We start from the raw sequence: 19539 nt of genomic DNA, 5'->3' as shown, positions 1-19539 counted from the left end.
TATGTAAGTGGTCTGTGAGGATCATCTTATGTGCGACCCTGAAGACAGGAGTGCTGTTTACTGCTCATATCACTGCTTCTACTCATAGGGTTGTAATGAAAGGTTGTACTCAGTTTAGCTGATGATCATATCGGCCATAGAGAATAATATTGTTTGTGGTCCTCCTTTTTGCTCAGGCTCCAGGGAGAAGAAGAAAGAATATGAATGAATTCCTTGGGGATGCCAGTATTCCCATGCAAGATTCTCCGCAGAATTTCAGCTGCTCACTGCCCAACAACGACACCTGGAAGAACAGAGCTGCCAGTCGATTCAGTGGCTTCTTTGGATCTGGCACTGCCGGCCCTTTCGGAAAGGTAATGTTTTTTATATTTTAATTATTTATGATCTGTCTATGTCTTATCTATTTACTCTATCTATATGTATATATATTTGTTATCTATTAATCTAATATCTGTCCATCCATCCATCTCTTTCTTTTTCACATTTTTTTTCATATTTCCCTATTCTATCTATCTGGCTATATATCTATTTATTTGTATATATAGATATATATCTCTTTCTGTCTCTATACTCTCTACATTTATGAGGGCTGGTACGCCTGAAATCTGGCATTGAGGTGTGAAAGGGGACCGGTCAGCGGCTCAATGAGCGCATATCTATCTATATATCTACCGCACTCTTGTTATGATAAGAACATGGAGGCCTGTAAGGACCCCTACTTGGCCATATTGCCACATGATAATATCCATCTGTATTCTAGCATCAGACTAGTGGTAACACGCCCAGCCGCCCATTGGCATGCTAACTAGAAATCGTAGGTTGTGCCAGTGTATTAGACTATCTGTGCTGCTTGTTAATGGACTGGAATAGAAGCAGCAATGAATCAGTATGACAGGTTGTGACAAGGGGAAGTTTCAAGTGAAACCAGTCTGGGGTCAGGTATCCAGACTTTTCATAAAGCTTTCTGAGGGTCTGTCATGTAGAACAAACAATGCTGTGTTTTCTTTAGCTTTCAGCATTTGTTCAGGGTGTTAGGCAACCTAAGGGTCACCAGCTGCTCCAGGACTACAAGTTCCAGCATGACCAGTCACACCCCGGTGCAGTCACACCCTGGTGCAGGCACCTGGACATAGGAAAACATACTCAGTGTATGTCTTAGGACATGTGAATATACACACAGATATACAGATTAAGCAGAGCTGACAAAGATCCACTGAGGCACAATATGGGCCTTTAGATTTAGAGTACTATATAACATTGATCCGTTGTTCGATCCTAGCAGTAAGGCATTTTAATATAGACTTTACAATGTGGCCCTATTACAAGCTCTAGTAGCTCAACATATTGTACAAGGTTGTCCTACATTGTCCATAGGGGAGATTTATCATTAGGCAGGATTTTACGCAGACATCTATGTGTTAGACTAGTGGGTTTCCTATAGTCTGATTTATAGTCCTGTGTGCGTGGAGTATTAAATGCCTTACGACGCGGGTATCAGCCGTGTACGAATAGACTGCACCAGTCGCACGTATGTTTAACACCGGCACTATTTCAGCATTTTTGTGATGTTTTTACGCAGAAATGTTCTGATACAGGCAAAAGGAAAACCCCTAAAATTGAGCAAAAGCATTAAAATTGTGCAAGATTGAGACAATTGAACAGGGAGAATGATGGGATAAAGGCAATTGAAAAAAATAATAAAACTCCCTGATGTAAAAATCGCATGCGATTTGTAAACCAGCAACTTGCGGGCTGCTGACTGAGTGCTTCAGCAGCATTAATACATGAAATTGTGCAGGAAAGACTGTCAGTCCCAAATATTCAGGTCATAGCTGTGCAAGCACCAACCCTGCAATCCCCCTCCATGCCTACAACAACCCTACAAACTGCAGCCGTTATGTCTCCAACCCAAACGCTACAAGCCGCAGTGGCGTGTCATTTCTAGACATTAATATGCCAACCCGACATCAAAAAAAATATTTCAAAGGCTAGTATCAACATACATCACCACCATGCACCAGCTGTAGTATGAATGGACCCACATACACCATCTCCTATGTCAGTGATGGCGAACCTATGGCACGGGTGCCAGAGGTGGCACTCAGAGCCCTCTCTGTGGGCACCCAGGTCCTCAGCATAGAGTTCATAAGACAGGACACATGGCCTCCTCCTGTAGTCCCGGGCCACACAGGACATTGAGGACTATTTTAAAGCAACACATCCTTGTCTGCCTGGGACTGCAGGAGGAGTGAGGAGATGTGGACAGAGCTGGATTATAATTTGATCTCCTGCCACGGGCCCTGCAATTCTTCTTGTACAGGGGACCCTGGAGGGAGACTACATTAATAATATGAATTTCTCCTTTCTACTGTATTGATGTCCTCAGGATGCCAATACGATGAAAGCTTTGACAAAACAGTAAGCAATAAGTTATTGCTTAAATTGCTGCATTGGCACTTTGAAATAAATAAGTTGTTTTTTGTCGTCGTTTGGGCACTTGCTCTATAAAAGGTTCGCCATCACTGTCCTATGTGGTGTAGTTTTGCGATTTAGTTTGCGTTCTTTTGACAATTCTCAGTTGCTGTATCTGGCGTTGCACGGCGTTGTTATGCCATGGTGGTATATTTTTCCCGACATTCAGTGGCTAAGAGTTGCATTTTTTCCTGCTAAAAACCACAAAGACAGTGCCTGCACAAAAATGTGCAAATATTATATACCAAAAAGCTACATACAACTAGTGACGAATCTCCCCCATGTGTCTATTGGCAGCTTAGCAAATAAATGACTGCAGTCTGTCTCTTATATAAGTGTGAATGACCTGCAAGCTATAAATGAGTCTGTCACCTCTTACAAAACTTGTATACAAGGAGAAATTCTCACCTCCCACCCACAAAGGCACCCGCTGCAGATCTGTTATTTTATGCAATTAGGATTTCACACCCATAAAACTCTAAAAACTGTGTATTCCAGAGCAACATAAAGCATATAAAGGGGAGAATGAGGGAATACTGGGATGATCATCACATCATCCTGCTATAAATAGATAGATATGAGATGAGAAAGTAAGGCAGCACTACAGGTCCAAGAAGTAATAGAATAGTTGATACTTTATTCCATGTGCAACGTTTTGGTGTAGCAGCTGCTAACATTGCACACGGAATAAAGTAACACCTCTAATATTAGTTCTTGAATCTGGAGTACTAACTTATTTTCATAGATGGATAGATATAAAAGAGATGGAGGAGGGAATAGAAAGATTTAATAGATAGGCAATAAATTGATTTAAGACAGATACCGGTAAATATGAGATAGATAATCCACCATATTTTATTTTTGATTATTATTTCCAAACTTTTTATTTTATAGTAACTTTTTGTTAGTCGCTTAGACATGTATAATTATCTGTGACCTCCACACTTACTATACAGATTTAACTCCAATAAAGTGAAGTATAAGGCTTAGTAATTCTGTTCTGCTCTTAGACCCCGGAGATAGATGCCTATTTTATTACTTGGCTGCGGGCGCCCTTTTAGGATCATGTTGCCCTGTCAATATCTCTGAGTTCAGATCGCTGCAATTGTCTGGATGTCATTCAGAGCCCCGACCCTCGCCCATTGCTCCCAGCTGTTGCTTTTCATTTTAAAACCTCATGGGCTTTGCCAAGTGTCCAAGCACGAGCCACAGTAACGGCCACACAAAGAAGGGAATCTGTTTGGTCCCAAAGTGTCACTGCTCCCCTGCTAATCCCATTAGCATCTCATTTGCATACATTACCAGCAGTCTGCTTAGGGGGTAACGCAGACTTTTCATATATAAGACACGGTCCACTTCTTACATGTCATTTATATGCTGCCAGCTGCCCGGAGCAGGACTGGACAGAGATTTATATGTCTGGGGGACAATTCTGGTATCTTCTGCCTTTGTTATAGGCTTGGACATATGTTTAACCCCATGATCCCTGGAATACATTGGCCTGATTCCACTATATATCTCTTCTATACCGACTTCTTTCATTATTTTGTGTCCTCTCTATAGGAGATTGATAAGATGGAACAACTGGATAGTAAACTGCACTCATACAGCATATTCGGACTCCCTAAACTCCCCCAACAGTTGTGCTTCGATCAAGATTCATGGGAGGAAGAAGAGGATGACACCAATCTTAGCCTTGAAGACAGCTGGCAAGAAATCATTGATGTTCCCGAGGTAATGATTGAGAATAAGCGCTGTTAAAGGAAACCTACCATAAGGAATCTACTATCAGAAGTAGATCTGATCTACTGTGGCGTGTACTAGCCTGGCCAGAGACTGGAAGCTATAGCTACTCCCCACCCCAGTAGCCTCGGCAGTTAATTTACATATTACTAATTTACATATTTTTAACAAGTTAGATTCCAAAATTATTCTATTTCAGATTAGGGCAGAGGCAGGCTGGATGAATCTACCATCACATTTACTTCTGATGGTAGATTCCTCATGGTAGGTTTCCTTTAACCTCATTGGTCTATGTAATCCTGTTCAGATCAGCCAGGGATATCCCGATATTCCTCGAGCCATACTCTGGTGGTCTGTATGAAAACCTTTCCAATCAATGTGCTTTCCAGCCACTTGTTGATCATTCTAATCACTTAGGCTAAATTCACACTACCACTCAAACCTCTGATTTATTTTAATGGAGGTAGGAAACTACTGAAAAAGAACTGAGGATTAACATATCAATAAAAAATCCCATTGACATCGATGTAAATTTTATGTCTTCCGTTATATTCAGTTAGGTAAGTATCCGTTATGCATGTTTTTTTTGACCGATAAAATGACGATGGCTCCAGTACTTTTTCTTTATTTGAAAAATAACGCAAATGATACCTTAATAACTGACCATAAAGGATAACATAAAGTTTACATTGATGTCAATGAGATTTTTAATTGATACATTAAACCTCTGTTTTTTACTTTTTCTGAGGTTTGAATGTTTGTGTGAATTTAGCCTTAGCCGTGTACTTGACCTTAATAATCCAGAAGGTGGTGGTAAGATTAGAATACAACTTTCTAAAGGAATTTTATGCTTTGAAAAATAAGTTTTTGATCTGTAAAAAAAATATTATTAAGTTTTGATTGAACTTCCTGTATTGAATTCAGTTTTTTGCGATATCTACTGGTAGTCATTTGATAGAAAGATTAGCCTCTATGATAAAAAAGGCTCTTACTGGATGTTAGCAAGCAGAGATCTTGTCAACCATGGATAAAAACAATAAATTAAAACATTATATAACTTTTCATGGGCAGGGTTTAAGCCTTATCCCATTTCTCATTATTGTGCTGACATATTGGGGCATATTTATCAGGGCCTCTGTGCCACGTCAGTGGCGTAGAAGCTTTGAAATAATCGCAAATGCTAGCTTATTGCTAGCCTCTCCACCACCTTCAAGCCAGTGGGGCGTGGCCGGGAGTGGGCCAGTGCTGGGCGTTACTGTCCCTGCGCCTGTGCACCCGCTGCAGCCGGTGACTTTTTACATGTGATAAGTTACCCTCTGCGTTTATTTCTATGCCAGACATAGCCTGGCGTAGGAATAAATGCTGGGTAGCACCCTGCCTGGTATATTGAGCCACGTATGATAAATATCCCCCATTGTGTGTCATTGAGGCACCAAATAATGTGTGTCATTGAGGCAGTAAATCCTGTAGATGAGATACAGGATTACTCAGTAAGTTCTAAACATTTTGCACACTTTTCCACTAATAAGGGGAGATTTATCATACGCCGGTGCTCATGACAGCATATGATAAAGCCCTGCCGTCCTTGCTTGGCCCTCATGATGTAACCTCCGGCCACTCTGTGCCTTCAACTAAATAATGACAGGTCCCACCTGGAGTAGTTTTGAGTATTCAGTTGTGAATGTTCACAGATTTTTTAAATCTGCCCCGGCAGCCGTGCCCTTCACCCCCTCTCAACACCCACATGACATGAAGGTGGCTAAGTCACCCGAATAACCGCAAATTTGCAGAGCTCAAAAAATTGCAATAATTTCAGTGCTTCTACACCAGAAAATATGTCTTAGAAGCACTAATAGATCTCCCCCTAGATGCATCTTCAGAGGGAGAAACAGGTTCATTATGTAGTGGAATAGCAACCACATGGTCTCAAACCTGAGTTGAGCCATTCCAAACCAAATAAGCTGACTATGATCAATGATCCATAAGCTGAACATGGCCGAGATAGAGCTCTTAATTCTCCTTACACTTTTGATCTTGTGTCAGATCCCGCATATATCATTGAAGTGTTCTTCTCCTATGAATGAATGTTTATTGTTCCACCCTGGACCCATAAACCAGCGTCTTAATGGCTGGCACCATCTCACAAATGTTCTTTAGAAAATGTATATAAAACAACCGTGAACAAGCCCCTTATGATCTTATTTATAGAGAGTGGAGGCTCAGAAGTGTTGGGTTCTGGTGGTGAGGCCCAGTCTACTAGTCTAGACTTGACTCTAGAAGTGATTTGCAGCCTTTGGTTCTGCTGACACCGTACATTATACTGACCATTGTTCTGTTCTCCTGCAGACTTTAACAAGACGCCAGTGTCACCAGCAGGAGGCCATATGGGAGCTGATCCACACCGAAGCCACATACATCAAGAAACTAAAGGTCATAACAGATGTGAGTAGTAGTACAGAGCTGATGGGTTCTACCCGTACATACACATTAGTGTATACATTTATATGTACACAGATTCATAGATATACCAGTCCAACACAAATGTACATACATATACAATTCAGATACACATGATGTATAATTACATTGCAAACATGCAGGCAAATACTAGATGGATAAACACAAATACCCAAGTATACATACAATATATATACACACATGCATACACTACTACATATTGTGTTCTTCTCTAATCCTATATCTTGTACTTGCAGCTGTTCCTGTGCTGTCTCCTGAATCTACAGGAATCCGGGTTATTATGTGAGGTAAGAATGAAGATCTCAGAAATATATTGATTGATCCAACTGTAGATGTTTTTTTTGTTTGAGGCTAAAATCTGACTCTTTGGCTGTTTGCATCAGGTGGAGCCAGAAAAGCTGTTCAGCAATGTGCAGGAGATCATCCAGCTTCATCGGACTCTCTGGGGCAATGTCATGGTGCCAGTTCTGGAGAAGACCAGAAAAACCAAAAGCTTGCTGAACCCGATGGACTTTCAGAGAGGATTCAAAATGGTAAGTAGACCGTAACACACAGTGGGGCAGATTTGTCAAGCTGTCTGAAAGTCAGACTATTTCTAGTTGCTAATGGCAAACAATCACAGCTCAGCTTTCATTTTACCAGTGCTCATGAATATTTTTTAAGGGGAGCTGTGATTGGTTGCCGTGGGCAACTACTGTATTTTTCGGACTATAAGGCGCACAAAAAATCCTTTGATTTTCTCAGAAATCAAAGGTGCACCTTATAGTCCAGTGCGCCTTATATATGAACCGTACTGACAACAGCTGCCTTGAACTGTGCACAGGTCTGCCACCTGGTGGTCATCCATCCTTATAATCAGGTGCACCTTATAGTCCAGTGTGCATTATATATGAACCTAGACATTTTAGCAAGCATTTATTGATGGTGCGCCTTATACTCTGGTGCGCCTTATAGTCCGAAAAATACTGTAGAAATATTCTGACTTTCAGACAGCTTGATAAATCTGCCCAAGTATCTGCACATGATACATAGCTGCACTAAAAGCCCAATATCAACCCATTGATCTGACATGAAATTTCTAATATGTAGATGGAAACTCTATCACTGACTTTTTCTGGGTTTTTTTCCTGCAGTTTGAGTCTCTTTTTAAGCCGTACATTAGATATTGTATGGAAGAAGAGGGCTGTATGGAGTATATGCGAAACCTGCATCGTGAAAATGACTTGTTTCGGGCCTATGTGACGGTAAGCTTTATTTTCCTGTTATAGTCTATGTACATATGGTAGATTACTGAGTTGCCATTTTTGTAACTAAGCTTTTTTTTCTGGGAATGGATCCTTTCTACTTATTTTTGGGATTTTTTTGTCAAATTCATTATAGGGGTTTTATCATTTGCATTTTAGACATAATGCATTTTATATATCTTCTTCCTGTCTTTTAATACTTCTCATGGCTGAGGGTTTGCTACAATTAATTTTTGCTGCTACTCCAGTTCAATCAACCCTCTGTGAGCAATACGTTAGCATCACTTCGGGTTGATCGTTACAATTCGTCTGTTGCATGGACCGCTCAGTTTCTATGGCCTAAACAAGAATGTCTTATGTTACTGAAAGTATATAAGAGTAAAGAAACTATTTTTTGTAATCTTACTTATACAGGCCATACAACTTTATGAAAATGTTTTTCATAATGTAAGAATCACTTACACTCATTTCTTTCTTTTGAAATAAACTAGTGTAAGTTATTCCTAAAGACCTTTTCCAGGGGGTTCCCTGCTTAGGGTACTTATATCTCCTTTGAGGTGAAGAGTGGTTACAGAGAGCGTCTATCACCCTGGAGGACCTTTCCTGCTACACACACACAGAACAGTAGACATAGTGTAGTGCTCTATATCCCCTGTGGTGGCGCTGCACAGAAATTGAGCACTTACTGCCACATTACCAAACAGATAACAGCCTATTCTGCAATCCAGTTTAACGATTACTGACTTTGTTTTGCAGTGGGCCGAGAAACACAAACAGTGCAACCGCCTTAAGCTGAGTGACATGCTCGTGAAGCCGCATCAACGTCTCACCAAGTACCCGCTGCTGCTTAAATCAATCCTAAAGAAAACAGATGACCATCAAATCAGAGAATCCATCATCACTATGGTAATTCTACCAATATAAATGTACAGTTTCCATTCCTCTGTATTAGAAGTAAACTTCTACAAGTGGCTGCATAATTAGACTAGTATCTAGAGGATTTATTGTGACTTTTTGTAGCCTTAAAGGGGTTTGCCAATTAAAGAAAGTTCTCAAAATTTAATGCCCTAGTGATGTTTACACAATAAAGATCATTTTAACTCCTTACTTTGAAATTGTAGTCAGTTTTATTGCTGTTTTAGCTCCTATCACTCCCCAGGCTAGTCAGTGTAAGAATCCAAAGTGTAGGGGAGGGCACTTCATGATTCCTCAGTGCTATGAGATGCTGTGTGCTGACAATGTGCTTAGATTATAATGGCACTGGATTTAGCTACACTCTGTTCTTCTAAAAATTTGACTTATATCTGACACATAGAAAAAGAGAAATGAGACAGATCAGAGTCATGAGATGGATAGAAGACACAATGAAAAACTCATCTCTGCTGCCTCCCCTCACCTATAAAACACACAGTTGGCTCTGCTATTCCTCCATCCTCTTGGATACAGAGCTTATCTGCTTCTAGCCTGCCGCTCTCCCTACTGTACAAGAGAAGTTAGATGAATCTGCCCTACCATAGTCAGGGTTTATGATCGTATCTACTGATAGAGACAGGGTGGAATTATATTTGTGAAATATTTTGATAATAACATTGAATTAGAGAATGTGTTATTTTTCCTTTCCTGAGTTAGAATTTTGTCTTAGTGGGAATGTGTTGTCATGTCATCCCATAGATTAACTCAGTGGAGCGCTTCATCAATCATGTTAACTCACGGATGCGTCAGCGACAGGAACAGCAGCGGCTGGCGGCCATCATCAGCCGCATTGACTCATATGAAGCTGTTGAGAGCAGTTCTGATGAAGTGGATAAGGTAAGATATTAGATCAAAGAATAAGGGATATCATCAATAGCAAACATTTTATGACAGCTCTATTCTCCTTTATTTTTCTATTAGTAATACAACTAATATTTAATATTTCCCAATGTAGATGTTGAAGGAATTCTGTAAGTTGGATTTGACGGCGCCAATGATTGGAACATCCCCTGATGACACCCGACAACTTCTGCTGGAAGGAAGCCTCAAAATGAAAGAGGGGAAAGAAAGCAAGGTACAGAATATAGTTCTATATATCTATATGGGATCAGTTAGAAGCCAAGGCAAGGGTGTACAAATTAAATAAATAAGTGGCGCCGCCTTCTGCTTTTGGTTTTCTCTGGCCATTTCCCACTTTCTTCTTTCTAACTTTGCTGCATGTGAATTCTTTTGATTGGAACATGTCTAATAAAGTCATATGTGTTTCTATTTGCAGATGGATGTTTACTGCTTCTTATTTACGGATCTTTTCCTCATCACAAAACCAGTGAAGAAAGCAGAGAGAACCAAAGTTATCAGACAGCCATTACTAGTGGACAAAATTGTCTGTAGAGAACTCAAAGACACAGGTGAGTGATTACCATCATCTACTGCAGTATCCTTTTCAAACACTAGATGGTGCTGGCGCTCCCTCTTGTTATACATACTATGCAGTGATTTTCAACCTGTGTGCCGCGGCACACTAGTGTGCCGCGACACATGGTTGAGTGTGCCGCTGGGAGCCCCTGTGCACGCCTCCTGCTGGTTGTGAAGGGCGGCATTTTCAGCTAGGACATGTCACTGTCAGGAGGAGAGCCCCCCCCCCCCCATCATACCTCTCCTAGCCGGCTCCCAGAGGCGTAACAACAGGGGGCCTGAATGGGCGCCCGCCCATCTAATCCGGGGGCGCCGCGCCAGACCTGCCTTCTTCATCCGCGACAGCCCGGCCTCCCCATGTCATCTGTGGCCGGGCCCGCCCTTTACATGTGCAGCCGCCCACCCATGTGATCTTCGGCTGGGCCCGCCCTTCACATCAGCGGCTGCCCGGCCCCTCCGTTCCGCGGCCCGGCCCACCTGTTCCTGCCTTGCGCGCTCGTTCCCTCTGCGGCCTGGTATGCTATACATCTGCAGCCGCCGCCCCCTCCATCCCGGGCTTCTCATTCGCAGCAGGTCGGCGCGCTAATCCCATAGGCCGCCGGCCACTCCGCTTTTCCACCTATAGCCGCCGGCCACTTCTCATCCGTGGCGCGCAGCACCCGTTCCGGCCACGGACGTTAGGCCCGCCCATCCCATCCGCAGCCGCCAAGTCTTTCTCATCTGTGGCCCAACGTTGCCAGCACACTGCCAGCAAATGTATGTACTTTTTATATTTTTAGAAGGGTGTATATATAAATCTGTATATGCATGCTGCATGAGTGTATATACTGGCTGGGGCTTTTGTATTAGTTAAGGGGGGCCTCTAGGGCCTTTTAATTAGTAAAGGGGGGCCTCTGGGGCCTTTTATTTAGTAAAGGGAGGCCGCTAGGGGCTCTTGATTAGTAAAGGGAGGCCGCTAGGGTCTTTTAATTAGTAAAGGGAGGCCGCTAGGGTCTTTTAATTAGTAAAGGGAGGCCGCTAGGGTCTTTTAATTAGTAAAGGGAGGCCGCTAGGGGCTCTTGATTAGTAAAGGGAGGCCGCTAGGGGCTCTTGATTAGTAAAGGGAGGCCGCTAGGGTCTTTTAATTAGTAAAGGGAGGCCGCTAGGGTCTTTTAATTAGTAAAGGGAGGCCGCTAGGGTCTTTTAATTAGTAAAGGGAGGCCGCTAGGGTCTTTTAATTAGTAAAGGGAGGCCGCTAGGGTCTTTTAATTAGTAAAGGGAGGCCGCTAGGGTCTTTTAATTAGTAAAGGGAGGCCGCTAGGGTCTTTTAATTAGTAAAGGGAGGCCGCTAGGGTCTCTTGATTAGTAAAGGGAGGCCGCTAGGGGCTCTTGATTAGTAAAGGGAGGCCGCTAGGGGCTCTTGATTAGTAAGGGGAGGCCGCCAGGGGCTCTTGATTAGTAAAGGGAGGCCGCTAGGGGCTCTTGATTAGTAAAGGGAGGCCGCTAGGGGCTCTTGATTAGTAAAGGGAGGCCGCTAGGGGCTTTTGATTAGTAAATGGAGGCCGCTAGAGGTTTTTATTAGTAAAGGGAGGCCGCTAGAGGTTTTTATTAGTAAAGGGAGGGCGCTAGAGGTTTTTATTAGTAAAGGGAGGGCGCTAGGGGTTTTTTATTAGTAAAGGGAGGCCTTTTATGACTGTTTTAGTGTCATTTTGTGCTATTTTGGTTGGTGGTGTGCCCCAGGATTTTCTAAGTATAAAAAGTGTGCCGCGGCTCAAAAAAGGTTGAAAATCACTGTACTATAGTACTGAGTGAAGCACTTCATTGTTAATCTTGGGGCTTGGCCGCCAACTGTTGTTACCAATGGTTACTAGTATTTGCATATTTGGCATCTGTTGGTCTGCAGCTTTTGTTTGCATTCTGTAAAGCAGATGTGTTGCCAGGTAGACAGTAAATATTAACTTTGTTTGGATGATATATATTGTTTGCGTAAAATACACATTGAATGGAGGTCCATAGTCTGAAAATAGAAGTAATTTTATATTACAGCCATTATTGTCAAGATTAATCATATGTTACACAGTTCAGAGACTCATATCGCTGCAGCACACAGTATTTTTAGAGATTACAGTCATACATCGCAGTCGTGTTTTTTTTTACCATTATTTTTATAAATGAGTGAAAAATCCCCAGTGACTTACAATAATGTCCTTTCTCTACATCTGTTCAGGTTCCTTCCTATTAATCTACCTGAATGAGTTCAGAAGTGCTGTGGGTGCCTACACTTTTCAAGCCAGTGGCCAGTCCTTGTGCAGGGGGTGGGTGGAAGCGCTTTTCAATGCACAGGTAAGTAATATATACTCATATAGAGACATTTTTTACTATATTATCAAGGAAGACTACCTCTTCCACAAATAGCCCCACAATTTCCAGCACGTTGTTTGTGGTTCTTTAGTTCAACCTGTTTAATCTCTTTGATTGTACCTATATGATACCGAATTACTATTAAGTCAAATATGCTAATTTAGCCCTTTCAGGAGCAGCGTTGTTTTTTGGGTCCTTCCTTCATTTTGATCTTTCAGCTTTAAAAACTATAGAACTTGTTATCTTCGAGACAAATTGTACTTTCTAGCTGCACCATTTGATATTTTGTGCCATGTACTGGGAAGTTGGAAAACAATTCCAAATGTGTTAGAATTGGCAAAACAAGAGGTTGCGTCATATTCTTATATTCTTTGTGTTTACGTGTTTTTATGGTTGCAATGTGTGCTACAGATGACAACTCTTCTTTATTCCTTGGGTCACTACAATACGGAGATGCCAAAGTAATATAGTTTGGTTATGTCCTAGAAGCTTAAAAAAAACCAGAAACCTGACAGCATAAAAACCCCTTTACATCTCCGTATTCTGACACTCAGAACTTTTTCATACTTTGGAGTTCATAGCTGGGTAAGGTGTCATTGTTTGCAGAATGAGAAGACATTTAAATCATTGACAACTGCACTTTTTTTGATTATTTTTTATTCAGATTTTTATTGGAGGAAAAATGCTGAAAAAGTGTGTATTTCGAATGCGGGGTTCATCGCTGGGAATAATTGTTTTTAAATTTTCATAGATTGTGCATTTTGTAGTAGCGCTGTTGCCCACTGTTCTCAATCAAAACTCTCCAAGTCTTCTCTGTTATTCAAGAAACCTATTAATGGTTCCTATCTTTATCTCCATAGAATCTGCTACAAAGGCTTCGTCAGGAGCATGTGCAGACCCAACAACAGGTATCACACGTTCCAGAAGAGGAAGAAGACATGGAAAGTGGCACCTCCGCAGCCAGCTCCCCAACCATTCTGCGACGAAGCAGTGCTGATATGCTTAGGTAAGCAAAAGATTAGTCTTCTATGGCTGATTCTTTTGTGTTAGATGAGTCTCCCAACAGAAAACTAGTCTGACAGCTGCAATATTTAGGGACTCAACAGGAAGTACCCAATATTCCTGCAGTGACACCATAGGGAAAATGAACATGACATGTTTTTTGTTTCATGTAAACCAGCCTATAGTCTATTGGATTATAATGACAGAATAGACAGTAGAATAGACATTGTGCAGACTGTTAAGGCTGTGTGTTTTTTTTAGATGAGGTTAAAGAGAATATGTCACTAAAATAGACAAAAGATAATTACTGTGAGGAATACTGTGAGGAAGACTATCGTTTTGAAGGCCAGTCTTAAACACCGCCACGCCTCCCCCCAGCAACTATATAGACGGCAACTATATACACTAAGAGGCTCCATCCTCTTAGGTCCAAACTGGTAGAGTTTGCGCCTGTATTTACTAAGGCCAGGTATAAACTAGAACTGGTTTTGCTAAAGTCTCAGTTGGTTTTCCGGGCATAGTCTCATGCCGTGGCTTTCCACCTCCCACCCGCCTCGCTCCCCACCCCAACACTCCCAAAGTGGCATGAAGGGCAGAGAAGCCAGAAAACTGATGGAGAAGAAATAATGAATCTCTTGTGTATTAATTTTAGGGTTATTTGAACTTTTTATATTTTTTTATATTCTCCTTCCAGTAGTCAACAGGGGAATATATTAAAAATGATTCTATAATTTTTCATATTTATATGTAAAGCAATAACATAAAAACCTGGAAAATTAAACAACAGTTAACATAAATAACAAAAAGTTTTGGTGACATGTTCTTTACATTAGAGTTTAACTCAACCATAATTGGAAAATTGCATAGCCAATGGGCAGGACTGTGGCTTTAATTTGACAATGATTTGCTAAATTTATTGTATTTTTTGCAGCCAATCAGACAGTTCGACAGAAACCATTTCAGTTGTGGTGATTGATGCCTGTGACGACCTCTCCTCTCCGGAGACTGAGCAGGGACCCTTCAGTTCTCAGTCTGATGAAACTTCAATCAGTACCACGGCCTCCTCCATCACTCCAACCAGGGACATGTTTGAAAGCTTGGAGAATACAGATGCAAACCAAGTGGCAGATTCTAACTATCTGAAGCTCGAGCCAAACGCATGTAGATCATCATCTATTGACAGTGCTTATGGAACTCTCTCTCCGACGTCACTGGAAGAGTTTGTAGAACGTCAGCAACAAGAAATGACAGAAGAAGAAAGGGAGTCAGTCAGTTCTCAGCGCTCAACATCTCCAAAATTGAAGAGAAGGACCCCGGTCCAGCTCTTACCATGCAGGTCTAAGGTTTTGAAATCCAAGTCTGAAGCCAACCTCCTTAATCTGATTTCAACAGAACCTGCAACACACAATACCGAGGAAGCCCAGTTAACCCAAAGTAAAAGCCTCTGTGAACTTTTTATGTCTCAAAGACAAGAAAATTTTATGGACTCCGACAACAATAAAAATGTCCATCCTCGATACATTTCCCACAAAAGGACTAGCTTAGTGGAGCGTTCTTTGAGAAAAGCTGAAGAACACTTAGCGAAACCCAGATCTCATTCGGACTGTACAAGGCAAAATATTGTCAACTTGAGTAGCTGCAGCAGTAGTTCCTCTGACCTGTCAGATTCAGAAGAGATGAGATTTTCCAAATCTGCTGAAGATCCACTTTCAGAGCAACTTGACTCTCTCCCGGACTTTGAGCTAGACTCTCCATCACAGGAATACAGCAGTTCTTACACAGAACAGTATGTGGAGGACAATGGCACAGAAATGGACAGTGCTGCTACACCCGGCTGTGCCAGGCGGACAATGTCAGACCCACAATCCTCACAGCATAGGAAACTTACCTTGGCCCAGCTGTATAGGATTAGAACAACTTTACTCCTTAATTCCACTCTGACAGCCTCGTAAGTATCTTTCATTTTGTTAATAGACCGCTATGTGCAATTTCTGCTTGCTGCAACTGAATAGGTACATTGGGGGGAGTCATTTAGACTGACATTTTGATTGCCAGTCTTAAAGTTCCCCCTAATAGCACCCTAATAGGTGCTCATATTTACGAAGAAGCTCCAGCCTCTCAGTAAATGTGGGCGCAAACCAGATCAGTAGACCATATCTGCATGGGGAGAGTTTTTTGCTATAGTGTCGCCCGGTTTTCTGCTTGCCCCACCCCAAAGTGGCGTGCAGGTCAGGGAAACAGCAAAACTGGTGGGGAGGGGGAGATTCATGTTCCTTCTCCTCCAGTAAACTGTCATAGGAAGTATAATGAGTCTCCCCCATTATTGTGGAAAACCTGTAAAAGCCTTGCCCTACATTTGCTCATCTACACTTTGTCACAATGCGTGTGAGTCTAGAATAATTGAAAGATTTGTTTTGCTGGTAAGTTTACCAAATGCACTTATCATTTCATTGTAACAAATTTCAGCTGTGTAAAAGTAGAATTAAGACATTAAACTGCATAATGAGAAAATGATTAGTGATAATGATTTATTTAAAGGATGTCTACCAGCAGTTGTGACCAAACAAAGCTCTAGATAGTGATAGGTAGCAGCCCTGGAGATCTGTGTAACCATACTTTTGTTTATGTTGTTAGTAGCTGTCGGACTACTGTGCAAAATGCATTTGTATTCCAACATTGTAGCTGGGCATGGAGTACTGGGGAAGTGTCCTCACACTCCTGGGTAATTTGATTTCTGCATTCAAACTGCTTCACGGCCCAGTCCCCTGCTGTAATATCTCCCCAGAACTCTGCTACCGCTCTTACTCAAAGCAGAGGGGAGGTGCTGTGCTTTGAGATCTCAGACACCAGTGCACCAGAGTGCTTCAAGTCCAGCTACAACCCTGAAATATAAATGCATTTTTCACATTCCTGCTGCTAATAGCAACGCACACAAAGGTATGGCTACACAGATCTCCAGGGACAATACCTAATGTTATCTGTAGCTTTTTATGGTTATATCTTTGGGTAGATTGCCTTTTAGGGGATCATATAACTACAGGACCCCTGGCTCCTACTGCAAAGAGCTGATTTTATTGGGGATTGTTTGGTGGGAAACTTAGCCTGTAGCCACCTCTGTGTCTCAGAAGCTCTCTAGTCGGGTTTATTTAGTGTAAGGTCCTTCATTGCTCTCAGAGTTATAACCACTGCCTATTTGTCCTATTGGATTCTATCTATAGGGTAGCCAATTTAAGTCCGAGAAATCCTTTTCTGTGCCTTTTCTGTCCTTAGTTGATTGCAATGATGCCTTGATGCCCTACGCAGCCTTTATTAGAAGTCCTTAGTAACCAGTCAGACATGACAAACATGGTAGTCAACAGTTTCGCTGAATTTAAATGCATGAAATAATAAATGTTCTTCACTTAGCAACAAAACGCTTGTGCATTTTTGGTGGTTACTATTAGATCAAATGACTACAATAAGTACAATCCTTTCTAAAATGAAGGGCTGTATTGTCTATGTAGATTAACATACTTCAGAATATATTATACAGCAATGCTCTATACTAATAAACATCCATCTATCTTGTATTTTCAGAGAGGTGTAATACTCCCGGACCAAAACGCGTTGAAGCAGATGAACATATTAACACAATATTCTTGGCAGCCGGCATTCTTTGTACTGGATGTCTCCAGATGTTATGTGGCTGATCACGGAGGTCTGCGTTTAGATGTGTGTCACTGTCGGTCTGGATGGTTCGGGAGAAGCTGGATTGATAATGAGACATTTGCAGTAATCCCACTCCCTCCCCCAAGACTCTGTAATGCATCTTGTTTGCACTTTGAGCAATAATGAACTTCTAATATGAACTTCAGGTTGAGAAGTTTTATGGCAGGACGCAATGCCATATCAAGCAGGAGGCAATCTACGGACTTGTGCCTCATTTATGGATCCCAAGTGTTATGATGACCAAGCGTCTCTGCCGCTCTGCCTCATACTTACTTATGCATACATGTTTTACATACTGACCCCTCTATTAGGATGCATCAACTATATGTGTTGTAGAATTAATGACTAAGAAATGTTTACTAAGCTACATACCCAACAAGGCGGTATTGTAATCGTAGTGTAAATTATAAGGATATTACAGGTCACCACGACTTGTATAAGAAAGCAAAATGGCAGCTTTGGCCACATCCTCCAATAGAGATTCTACTAGTCCTGTTCTGCCATTGAGTCTTGTGACTTCTTAAAAGGTTAGTTTTGACAATCCCAGATAATTTCCTGATGACAATAGTGGGGTTCCCTGCCTGTACCCACATAAACTGGGCTATGTCCAACTGTTGTTGGCAGCGGGTGACTAGGCCCATGGATTACACTGGACACCTTTTTATGTCAAAGGTGCTCCTACATGTCAGATAGAAGTTGACCAAACCTACTAATTTCGGCAGGGTGTATAACGATCTAATATGTAGAGAGTGTCCCAACTCTCCCCCAACAGCGGTGGGAAAGAAGGATCAGACGTGCTAGAGTTCTGGCATCAGTCTTGTTGAATGTCTGGAAACAACATATTTTCCTTTAACTATTAGAAACGATGGGGCCAGACCACGTTTTTATCAAGAGGTACCTGTAGTCACTAAGAAAACAAGTGGAATGGTAAAACATTGTGTTATACCTATTGGTGGACCTGAGGGGGCGGAGCTTGGTGAAAAAAGATTTAAAGAACAATAAAGAGAATCTCTGTGCCATGCTCCGCCCTATTAGGACTTCCATTAGCTTATAGTTTCATTTCTGAGCGGCTTGTTCCTATAAAACCAATGTCACCTTTACAGCTGATGAGGTTCCAGTATCAAGCCTACCTACAACCTTCTGTGATAGGGACCTACCATCCAACCAAGATGGACATTCCCTTTAATTAATTTCTTAAGGATGCAAATTTACTGATTGTGAAATGATATTCCTTAGAACCCATAAGTAAGGTGCACACAGGGGTGATGACATCACCAGTAACAACTGGTGACATCAGGACACTGTTTCGATATATATAATTCAACGGAGTCTGTATCCATGTTGTAACGTGTATTATACAGAGGTCCTCCACTTGTATATACACCAAGAAACGGGTTTCCTTGAAAGCTTCCGTATGTGACCAAAGCTGGACACCTTAGTCCGATTCATACGTAGACATGAACGTCTTACGACCTTCAGATTGCTCATGTCGCTGACACACAGCGGCAAGAACCAAGACAACTCCATCCTGTCACTCAATATAAAGGATGTGCAAGTGTTTAAGTAAGTGAACCCCCCTGAACAGTAAGGAGGGAGAAACGTCTTTTTTGATAGATTTTGTATGGCGACGGAAAAGATGTACAGTGACAGTATTATACTTCCCAGACATGGTGCTTGCCAATGTTTAAATTATTTCTCCTTGAAGATATGTGTTCATTTTTTTTCGTTGTTGCGTTATTTAAACTTTTAAAGGGCACTTTATTGTAAAATAATTTGTAGTTACCGTTTCCAGTACTCGGTAAAAACCAGTAACCTGTACATACTTTATCATAACTAGCACCTAACTAGCTTTTACTGACATATGTCCCTGAGTAATCTCATTTCCTAACATGCACCAGTCACCCGCATGCTATATAGGCGGCCATTTTTTGAGCTGAACCTTAGTTTAAAAAAAAACAAAACGTGACAATTAAATCTGAACCGGACATATTTTTTAAGGGCTGAGTGAAATAAGATTTTTTTTCAGAACTAGTTCCTCCCTTCACAGACTGCTCCTATTATTACTGCTTAGTCACATTTACATGAATGGAGCTGAGCTGTAATACCAGAAACGGCCCATAAACGAGATTCGCACAAAAAACTGAGAAAACTGAGATGATCTGAA

The 19539-nt window shown here is 41.6% G+C and overlaps 1 protein-coding gene across 4 annotated transcripts in view; it reads left to right on the top strand.

Moving 5' to 3' along the window:
- PLEKHG5 (pleckstrin homology and RhoGEF domain containing G5) overlaps positions 1–19337 on the top strand; it is a 173055-nt gene extending 153718 nt beyond the window's left edge. For all 4 annotated transcript variants that reach the window (XM_072156251.1, XM_072156252.1, XM_072156253.1 and 1 more), the window contains 14 exons: positions 177–353; positions 4036–4206; positions 6562–6657; positions 6930–6980; positions 7077–7226; positions 7827–7937; positions 8694–8843; positions 9609–9746; positions 9865–9984; positions 10186–10318; positions 12532–12647; positions 13526–13671; positions 14599–15615; positions 17244–19337. In XM_072156251.1, the coding sequence (XP_072012352.1) occupies positions 177–353; positions 4036–4206; positions 6562–6657; positions 6930–6980; positions 7077–7226; positions 7827–7937; positions 8694–8843; positions 9609–9746; positions 9865–9984; positions 10186–10318; positions 12532–12647; positions 13526–13671; positions 14599–15615; positions 17244–17253 (2586 nt within the window). In that variant the 3' untranslated portion in view covers positions 17254–19337. The remainder of the gene's footprint in view (positions 1–176; positions 354–4035; positions 4207–6561; positions 6658–6929; positions 6981–7076; positions 7227–7826; positions 7938–8693; positions 8844–9608; positions 9747–9864; positions 9985–10185; positions 10319–12531; positions 12648–13525; positions 13672–14598; positions 15616–17243) is intronic.
- Positions 19338–19539: the final 202 nt, after the last annotated feature.

Source organism: Engystomops pustulosus, chromosome 6 (genome assembly GCF_040894005.1).
Source record: "Engystomops pustulosus chromosome 6, aEngPut4.maternal, whole genome shotgun sequence".
In the NCBI taxonomy this organism is placed as follows: Eukaryota; Metazoa; Chordata; class Amphibia; order Anura; family Leptodactylidae; genus Engystomops; species Engystomops pustulosus.
This window is presented reverse-complemented; position numbering and strand designations above follow the sequence as displayed.